The sequence below is a fragment of the Aphidius gifuensis genome, linkage group LG5 (genome assembly GCF_014905175.1).
Source record: "Aphidius gifuensis isolate YNYX2018 linkage group LG5, ASM1490517v1, whole genome shotgun sequence".
Lineage (NCBI taxonomy): Eukaryota > Metazoa > Arthropoda > Insecta > Hymenoptera > Braconidae > Aphidius > Aphidius gifuensis.
The window spans coordinates 18,470,625-18,481,091 of record NC_057792.1 but is presented as its reverse complement, the minus strand read 5'-3'; the positions used below and the strand labels follow the sequence as shown (position 1 = coordinate 18,481,091).

The following is a 10,467-nucleotide window of genomic DNA, read 5'->3' as shown; positions in this document are numbered from 1 at the left end:
CAGGACCGTTAAAAAAAAAAAAAGAAATACAATGCATATGAAATTCAATTAGTGATATAAATTACTTGTTATAAACTTATAACCATCTGTAACCATCACTATTGATAAATCATCATCATCTAATTCGTCAGCAAAAATTAGCTGATTTGTAAACAGATGAAAGCATCAACGCATCAAACAGATCAAGCAATAATAATTATCCTTTAATTATTTTTTATTATTGTCATGTGTTTTTTTGTCATCTAGGTAATCCAAATATTTGGCACCGTCTGGATGGCATCAAAAATATCAATATGCCTTCGTGGCGCAATGGCAGCGCGTTCGGCTGTTAACCGAAAGGTTGGTGGTTCGAACCCACCCGGGGGCGTATATTTTTTTTGTTTTTTTTTTCTTAACAATAGTATCATTAATTTTATCTTGAATTTTTAATTATATTAATTAAATCATGACATTACTTAATATTATTTAAAAAAAAAAATTATTATTTAATTTTTTAAATAAAAAAAAAATATAATTATTTATTTAAATAATTAATTTAAATTAATAAAAAAAAAAAAAAAACAAAAAAAAATAAAATAAATAATTAATAATAATTATTATTATTAAACAATTTAAATTATTAATAATAAATTTAAATTTTTTAAAATTTATAAAAAAAAAAAAAAAACAAAATTCATTTATTTTTTCATAAAATATTTATTTTGCCTCAAGATGAGAAAATTCAGCCGTGTTTCATAACTGCTCCAGTGGCGCAATTGGTTAGCGCACGGTACTTATAAGACAGTTCTCGTGAGCCATGCCGGGGTTGTGAGTTCGAGCCTCACCTGGAGCATTATTTTTGGAATTTTTTTATAAAAAAATTATTTCGAAATTTCAATCTCACTCTTCATATTCAAATCATTTTCATTAAAAAATAATAATTTTCCGTGTTTTATATAAAAATAATCAAGATAAATACTCAGGTTTAATTTTTGTTTTATTATTTTTATTAATTTTCATTATTTCATACGATTTTTTTTAGTCGTACATTTATGTATAACAGTTTACTAATTAGAGAGAAAAATTCTACATGTTTTTTTTTTAAATTCGTACAAACGTAACGCAAAGTGCTGATAAATCTAAATATAATATATCTATCATTTTAATTTATCAACTTTTTTTTATCTATAATATTTTTTTGTCTACTTTCCTCTTTTATACTTTGTTTATAATAAATTACATTTATTTAACCAAATAATTTATTAGTTTTTAAATATTTTGACATTTTTATTTTGTTATTTCTTTTTATTTTTTTGCCCAGTATTTATTAGCTATTTTTTTACTATTTAAATCAGTCATATACATAAAATATTATTAATAAATTTTCAATATGTTATTTAAAAATGAACATGAATTTAAAATGAAAAAAAAAACAATAATTGTCATTAAAATTTGAAGTTATTTGTCAATTTATTTTTTAATAAATGGACTCGTTTATTATGGTGTCTTTTTTTCAATATTTTTTTTTTAAAAACTATTAATATTGTTTAGTAAATATCTACAATTTTCTATAAATTATTATTAATTTTTTTAATCAATATAATTGCTTCTTATCTCAATTAATATATCTCGAGTTTATTAAATTTTTTTTTACGTATTTATATTTTAAAAGATGAGCTTTGACAATATTTTTTTTTGTTTTTTTATAATATATTTTAACGTATTTTATCAACTTAATTATCTGCTATTTATTTCAATTAACTAACAGCCTTATTAATAATTTCATAAACCTTTTGTGAATATATTTTTACATTTGAATTTATTTATTTTTTTGATGTATGAATTTCCCTTAAAATACAACTATTTATTTTATATTTTCTTTTTTAAAGTTTGATTTTATCAATGACACTTTCCTAACTTAATTAATAAAACTAATTATAATTAATTTTTGTTAAATTATTCAGCCACACACTCTCATACATAATTTGCAGCTTTTCATGTTTCTATCACAGCCAAATCTATGTACAGACAGTTTAATCTATTTTGCATTACTTAGAAATATATATACAATATTTATAATTATTAATTATTTCAACAATTATACTAATTTTAAATTTTGTATTATTTATTTTACTGTTTTATTCGATTCAATATTCGTTTTATTAAAGTGCAGAAATATTTTTTTAAAACTTTTTATTATTCTCTTGGCTTTTATAAATTTCAACATAAAAATTAATAACAAATTAATTTAAATTCATTCATTTATTTAGTCTAATAATACCTACTAAACAAACATTTTTTTTTAATCAATAAACAATGTCATTAATCACATAAACAATAAGAATTATTCTCAAAAAAAATTCGCGAAATATACCTTTTTTTTACGTTTAATTTAACAAATAAATAAATTTTTTTTATTTATAAATTTTCAAATCAATTGTAACATCAAATCCATCAACTCAATAATTTATTTTTTTATTATTAATTGTTATAATAATAAATTACTAACAATAATATTTTTCTATCAAGATTTATTTCTTTTTCTTTAAATTAATAATTATTAATTAATAGATAATAACAATAGGTATTTAAAAAACAATTTTAAATTATTTTTATTTATTATTGAAGCTTATTTTTTTAATTATTAATTAATCTAGATGTGCATTTTTTATTTCGATAGAATTGATTTTGTGAGAATTATATTTATACTTAGGAGCAATCAGCTATGAAGTTGTTAATTTTATTTTCAACATAATATATAATTTATTATTTACTTTATTTACTGTTTGTGTTATCAGTGTTGATTATTATATATTGTTTTATTTTTTTTACGTGTATATAAGCAGTCATGGTGTTATGTTTCAAGTATATACATATTGGCTTTCACCCGATGTGCTTCACAAGTGTTTTTTTTTTTAACTCGGGGCTTCTTCATCGATGTTTTTTATTTTTATTTTTTTTAATTATCATTATTTTTCATAGATATATATATATTTTTTTTTATTACTTTAATTATAGCAGTACAACGGCGTTCTCAAGGACGCTGAGGCATTTGTACCACAACAGTTAATTTTAAAGCTTTTTTTTTCTTTTAATTTTTATACTTTATAATATGGATTCTCAATTTAAAAAAAAAAAAACTAAATTAATTTATTTAAATAGATTAATTAATGTTAAAAATAGAAAATAAATTTCAGCAATTAATTTTGTATATATTGATTTAAAAAAATGATAGATAATTAATTCGAAATATAAATTAAATTCCAAAAGAAAAACGAAATTGTGGACGGTGAGAAGAAAGCTTTGTAAACACATATCTAATTTTTTTTTTTTGTATTTAAACAGTTGTCTCCCGGTCAACGTGAATATATTCAACATAGCCGGGAGTTGTTTGTCAAGATGACGTTGTTATTAATGACTCCTCAGTTGGTACTCTTCTTGATAAAGTACTTGTTCTTCTAATTTCTTCATTAAACAAACGTTTAGCTCGATTTTTTGATCTTTAAAAAAATAAACAAAATATATATATAATAATTATTAATAGTAATTTAATTAATAAAATAACTTACTTGCACATTAAAATTGTTAAAATACATGCAAATGCAGTGACAATTCCAGCAACACCAGCAACAACAAGCCAAACACCAGATGGTAAAAGACCTAATAGTCTAGCTCCACTACCACAATTAGCTTCATCATAACCAGATGGACAATGTACTCTACCATCACACCATAAACTAGCAGCAATACAAGCACCAAGTTCTGGACATGTATGTAAACAATCACCATTATTTATTGTTTCATTATCAATAACACGTCCAGGTAAACGTAATTGTCGTCTAAGTGCTGATTTTGTTTTAGATATTTCAAGCCATGATGCTGCTGCTTGTCCAGGTTCACGTGCAACAAAATCAATAATAAGAGTTGCTGGTCTTGGTGGTGCTAGCCATCTTTCATCTGATGTACCAGCAGTTAATAGCCATTCTTCAGAAAATACATGAACAGTAAAATCACGTGCACCTGGCTCAGATGGACATACAACTTTTAATAATTTTGCTGGCCATCCAGAATATAATAATATTCTATTTGTTGTTGGACATTTTATTGGTGAATCAGATGTAACTAAATAATTTTGTTGTTGTTGTGTGTTGGAAGACAATTCACTATTTAATGATGACGACGATAATGATGATGATGTAGAGGTAGTTGTTGTTGTTGTTGTTGTAGGTTCAAGAGGTAAAAACCAGCCCCATGTTAATACAAAAAGAGAACGATTATCTCTTGCTTCAACTAGCCAAGGCATACCCTCACAATAAATATCTGGTCGTGAAAGTGGTGGCTCTAAAAATTTCAATTCTCCACCTAGAAAATTAATTCAATATTTATTTACATAATTATATACAAACTAACTTGATTATATTCTCTCACTGCAGTGATTATTATTTTTTTTTTTTTTCATACGGCCATCAACCTCTAGACGATGCAGTGCGCATCAAACTACATATAGATATATTAAAAGTGTATATATGTTTGAATAAAAAATGATGATAAAACTTGAATTTCATAGAAGAGTGAATACCGGATTACTAAAATGTATATATGTATTTATAAAGATCGATTTTAAGTAACAACAAAATGAAAATAAACGAGACTACCACCTCAAAAGTCAAAGTAGTTTATTGATAAGTACCCTATTCAAACATCAATGACTTTTTCATTAATCTGTCTTACATCTGTTCCACATTTTTTAAAAAATTCTCCTTTTTATTATTCAATAAGCTGATGATATTTTTTTTTTTTTTTTATTTTTAATTTTATATTCTTCTCTTTAAACAATAATAAAAAGTTATATCTAAGTCAATATAGTTTTAATCTTTTTCCACTTAGCAAATATTTTAGATTGTGAGATAAATTATTTCACTCTTTTAAAATCTCAACTGTGAATCAGGTCATTCCTCTCTCGCCTAAGTACTTTTTTTATATTTATTTTTCATAAACACTTTGGAATATGAATTTTTTATAAAAGAAAAAAAAAAAAAATAGTAAAGTAAATATTTTAATGTAAAATTAATATTTTATCTTTTTGTTTTTTTTTTTTTGTTAGTTGTGTTAAATAATTAAATAGAAAAATAAATTTACCTTCTCCACGGAGACGTTGCCTCCTGGGACATTCTGGTACTTTAATTAATTCAAAACTAGCAAAAAAAAATAATGTTTCAAAGTCTTCATGTGGTGCTTGTTGATTAACAATAAATTTAATTTCCAATGCTTTTCCTGAGGATATATGAACAAGTGGTAAATGTGATGTATTATCACATAAACATGCTCTTGGTAATTTAACATCTTTCCATGGTGATTCATATATTATTAATTTAGCATTTCTAGTACCATTTTCATGTACACATTTTGATCTACCAGAATGTTGATCTGGCTCAGTAATACAATTTGTATTATCACCTAAACTAATATTATGTATTGTTAAACGTACACGTTCACCAGCACCAGCTTCAATTCTATAATTACAATCAATTTTTTTAGCACCACCTCTACCATATAATCTAATATCTTTTGGTGATGTTATATCACCACTTTTATATTTTTTCCATATTCTATTACATGCACCATTATTACCCCATTGTTCACCACTTTGTTTTGTTGATATAAATTCATATTTTGCTTGAAAATTAACATTACGTAATGCTGTACCAAATAATGTTTCCATTTTTAATGTTAATGATGATGAAGTTGATAAATAACTTTCTGATTCTGTACATGGTCTTGTTGATCTTGTTGTATTTCTTAATGCAGCATGTGTACAAAGTTTTGGTATATTATCACAAAAACTTGCTATGAAAATTCCAGTATTTGCTGGTCCATCCCAAAGTGTCATTTTAACTGAACATTGTTTTTTAAGCAAACTTAATGATGAATTATTATTTTTTATAAATTTAATATTATTATTACTATCATCATTATCATCATTATGATCATCATTATTATATGTATGATAATGCTCTGTATATGATGAAAAATAAAGCCATACACGATCATCAATTGAACCTCTAATATCCCATGTACAAATTGAACCCATTGGTAATGTATGTTGTGGTGCACGAAATATACCACTTCTTTTATTTGTTTCATTAATATAAAAATGACATCCTTGATTACCTCTTGCATAATCAAGACCATCTGAATCAACATAAACAACTGGTACATCTAATTCTAGTCTCATTTTTGATGAACCAAGTGGTATTGGTATTGATGAACTTTTAAATTCAATTAACATTACTGGACCACGTGCTGTTATTCTTGGTAATGGACCACCACAATATATTAATAATATTGGATCATCTAATTTTGAACCATCACGAAATACTAAACGATCTTTTTCTGATGTACAATCTTGCCATACACTTAATTTATTAATTGTTTTATTATTATATTGTAAATTTGAATAATATTTTTTAGCTTTATCTGTATTTTTATTTATTATTGTATCATTATTATTATATATTAATGTATTATTATTTATTAAATTACTACTACTACTTATAAATGTTTGTAAATTTGTAAAACTTTGAAATATTTGTGAACCAATACCACTACCAGCTTTTATTGATATCATAGCATGTTTACATGTTGGTACAAATTTTTGTCTAACTGTTATTAAACAACTAGCATTTCTTGGATATTCACCAGGATAATTTGGACTTTGTACACGACATTTTTTTTTATGACATTCATAAAAATTACGTGAACAATATGTACCAGGTACTGGTGAACCTCTTTCAATTGATAAACCAGGTTGTCCTAATCTAGCAATTGATTCATTACGTGATATAAATCTATATCTTAATCTAAATTCAAATGGTACATTTGATGGTGCATAAAATAATCTAATTGATGCTGTAACAGTACTTGTTTCACTGTAATATATTGGACGTCCTTGACTGCTACCACACCATGAACCACCAGTAAATGGTCTACCAAGATCTGATAATTGTAATGATCCCTCAGGACAACTTGCATAAATTGGCTCATTTTCTTCACCATTTATTGTCTCAAGACGTCCAATACTAAATGCATCCCAAAATAATTGTACCAATTCACCATGTCCAGCACCACCAGCAGTGAATGTTAAATGACATAAAAATGGTAAACGTCCTTCAGTTGGCCTTGTTAATTCAAGCTCATATGTACGTCCCTCTTTACCATGATATGTTCTATTACATGGTGTACATAATGCTGGCTCATCACTGCCATCACCACAATCATCATGACCATTACAGTATGCATCAAGTGGTATACATCTACCATCACGACATGTTAATTCTGCAAGCTCACAATTACCACTTGTACCATCAATTTTTAATATTAATATTAATACAATTGCCCAAATTATGGAGTTTACACATAAGCTTTCATCCATTGATATATTTTTTTGACGTTTTTTATGATGATCAAGCTGATCACTCCTGGCTGCTGTAATATCCTTGGGGAAAAAAATATATATATATATTTCACAATACAAGTGATCAATTTTAATCCATCATCAGTAAAGTGTTGGACATTTATTTTTTATTTAAAAACATCAAATTAAAAATAAATTAAAAAAAATAAAAATTGATTGGAATTTATGATTGAATTTGTTTACTTGATTGACACATAAATCAATTTAACACGTAAATCAATTAAATATTCATCAGTAAAATAAAAAAAAATTTCAATCAAATTTAATAATCAATTTTATTTTTTATTTTTCATTTAAAAAATGTAAAATATATTTATTGAAATGAAAAATTTAATTTAATATAAGTACATGTACACATACACGTGGAATAAAGAAGCCACTTTATCATCGACATACATGCAATTATAAATATATATATATATGTTGAAACACTTGACAACATATAGCTTCATATAAAATACAAAAAAAAAAATAAACTTAAGTCAAGAGCTAGGGTGGTGAACCACGCGACATTTTAAACTCGTTAATTAATAATTAAAACTAAAGCTGACGTGATTTTTTAAAAGAAGAATATTTTTTTATTTTTCAAGTACACCAAGATGTGCTTACAAATTGAAAAGAAAAATTATCAATAATATATGAAAAATAAATTTAAAAAAAAACCATAATGATGTAATAAAATTGAATTGAAATTAAATAGAGCAAGATGATTTAATTTTGTAAATAATAAAAAAAATATTTTATCATAAATTATGATAAATTTTGATACACCCTGAATTAGTAAATAGGCTGATAGAAATATTGACCAAGCCCTGGTTTTCCAACGCCTCTTCAAAACTGTCGTTATCTCATACCAATCGACATACCCTCTTCTTTTTTTATTTTAATAAATCCCCTAATATTACTCTGTCAATCTTTGCAATCTTAAAAGTATATTTAAAAATTAAAAAAAAATATACACATGCTTTGATGTATTTAATGAAACACTCAATTACCATTATTAGCTGTGTGCTTGTTGTTCATCATAGAAATAAAGTTGAATTTTTTTTAACATTTCCAACAATACTGTTGTTACTATTATCATTAAAAAAATAATCTTGAATCATATATTTTTTTTTCATTTGAATTATCATTGTTAAATTTAGCTGTTTTTTTACACTTATTATTCTTTTGATAATCATCATCATCATTGTCACCATCAACATCATTACCATTTGTTATTTTTTTTTTTCAAAAATGTTTACAAACTTTTTTATTATCACAGTATTCACAATTCATACACATACAGCATCCTTTTTATTATCTCTATTTTAACTTTATAATTTTTTTTCATTTTCAATTAGAGGCACCACACTCTCAGTGAGTGTCTCAACTGGTATCAACAACTACTGACTCATTTCATTGCTTGCAAGCTCGTCACTACCCGGCTTAGCTAACTTCACTAGCATATATTTGCTCATGTTATTTTTCACCCTTAAAACTTCATCCCTACTCATATACATTAACTTGTGCTTTTGCGCCAACGCAAAATATATATTTGTACACATACTACACTAAAACTACCCTCAGTGTCCTTAAAATCAACTTGACTGTTGGCTGATGCTTGAATGAGAAACTCATACTATTATTTTTTATATATATACATGTCCTTTTTGCTTATCATCACTTGGCTGCTTTTTTTATTTTTACTCCTCTCTTTATAATAAAAACAGATTTTTATTTTGTAAATCACTGTGTCTTGATACTTGTCATCTAGGATTTTTTGTATTATTTATTTTTCAATTAGAAACTTGTACATTTATCATGTGAATAAAGACATTTGTAAATATTTTTTGACGTTAAAATTTTAATATTTTATTTATCTATCAATGGGGGAGATGAAATGTTGAGTAGTCTGTTTGTAAATTTTTTTTTTTCTTCACTTGGTCCATTAGCATATCTATAATGTACACCTACGTTTTCCATATACCTGTGTGATAGACATATTTTTTTTATCTTGCAAATAAAATATATATATATGGAGTACATGATTTTGTTTTATATTTTTTTCGAGAGGGATGTTTGAGCGAAACGAGGGCATTACACAGATGAAAAGGTACATGTAGTTGCTTCAAGATTTTGGTTTTACTCTAACCCTTGGAAAAGAGAGGCTCTTTGCCTGGATGTGAATGATTGAAAAGAAAATATTATTTTTTTACTAAAATTCATTTTTTCATCTTCTGTTTCAAAGAAATATGACAATGGGTTTTTCACAAGATAAAATTGTAGCAGAAAAAAAATATTGTCAAATTCATCAATACTTTTCTATTCTATTTAATTTATTATTTTCTTTTATTATATTGGTTCTAAACTTATTTTTTTAATATTTATTTATTTAATTGACGGTCCCTTCTATTTTTTTTGTTATCTACATTAACCTGGTTGCAGATATTTTTGATTTAAAAGATTTTAGATATTTAAATATTGATTTTAAAATTGACTATCTATAATTTGACATTTGATATCTAAGTATCTAAGTTTGCTAGACGAAATAAAATTCGAAAAACAAACTTGATATTTATAATTGTTTTATTATACAACAAAATAAATTTGTTCAAATGAATCACAATAAAAAAAATTATGATAAAGTAAATCAAGATGAAATAAATTACGACAAAATCATTTACAATAGAAAATTATTATTAATTTTGTCGTAATTTATTTCATATTGATTTACTTTATCATAATTTATTTTGTTGTAATTGATTCGAAAAAAAACCTTCTAGTCAATGTAGCTATCGTTCACACCTCATTTTTTTTAATGAAAATGTATAAACTTGGCTTAAATCTTATATACTGGCTCATTTTCTATGAAAAAAATTATTTTTTCTACATATTATATCTATATCATATAGTATCTTTCATCAATATACAATTAATATATGTATATCAAATATCAAGTTATAAATAGTCAGTTAAAAAACCAGTAAAATAATTGTAATATTAAAAAATGTTTGCATTTAAAATTGTAACAA

At 24.6% G+C, this 10,467-nt stretch overlaps 1 protein-coding gene and 2 non-coding genes across 3 annotated transcripts; 2 read left to right on the top strand and 1 right to left on the bottom strand.

Annotated features, from left to right (window-relative positions):
• Positions 1-295: 295 nt before the first annotated feature.
• On the top strand, positions 296-367 carry Trnan-guu. Its single transcript has one exon. It is a non-coding gene; the product is annotated as a tRNA-Asn (tRNA).
• A 373-nt stretch (positions 368-740) lies between these two features.
• Trnai-uau lies at positions 741-832 on the top strand. The gene is given in 2 exon segments: positions 741-778; positions 797-832. It is a non-coding gene; the product is annotated as a tRNA-Ile (tRNA).
• A 2,020-nt stretch (positions 833-2,852) lies between these two features.
• On the bottom strand, positions 2,853-9,103 carry LOC122858055. The gene is made up of 4 exons (XM_044160713.1): positions 8,449-9,103; positions 5,119-7,474; positions 3,549-4,341; positions 2,853-3,479 (listed from the first exon to the last, which is right to left on the bottom strand). Exons 1-4 carry the CDS (start codon positions 8,449-8,451, stop codon positions 3,374-3,376), a joined length of 3,258 nt encoding a protein of 1,085 aa, XP_044016648.1. The 5' UTR covers positions 8,452-9,103; the 3' UTR covers positions 2,853-3,373.
• Between the last annotated feature and the right edge of the window lie 1,364 nt (positions 9,104-10,467).

Excerpts from the sequence above, each read along its gene's own strand:
- LOC122858055 (XM_044160713.1), bottom strand. Across the intron at positions 4,342-5,118 it reads GCAACGTCTCCGTGGAGAAG|GTGGAGAATTGAAATTTTTA; the intron begins GTAAATTTATTT and ends TTAATTTTCTAG. Across the intron at positions 3,480-3,548 it reads TTAACAATTTTAATGTGCAA|ATCAAAAAATCGAGCTAAAC; the intron begins GTAAGTTATTTT and ends ATTTTTTTAAAG.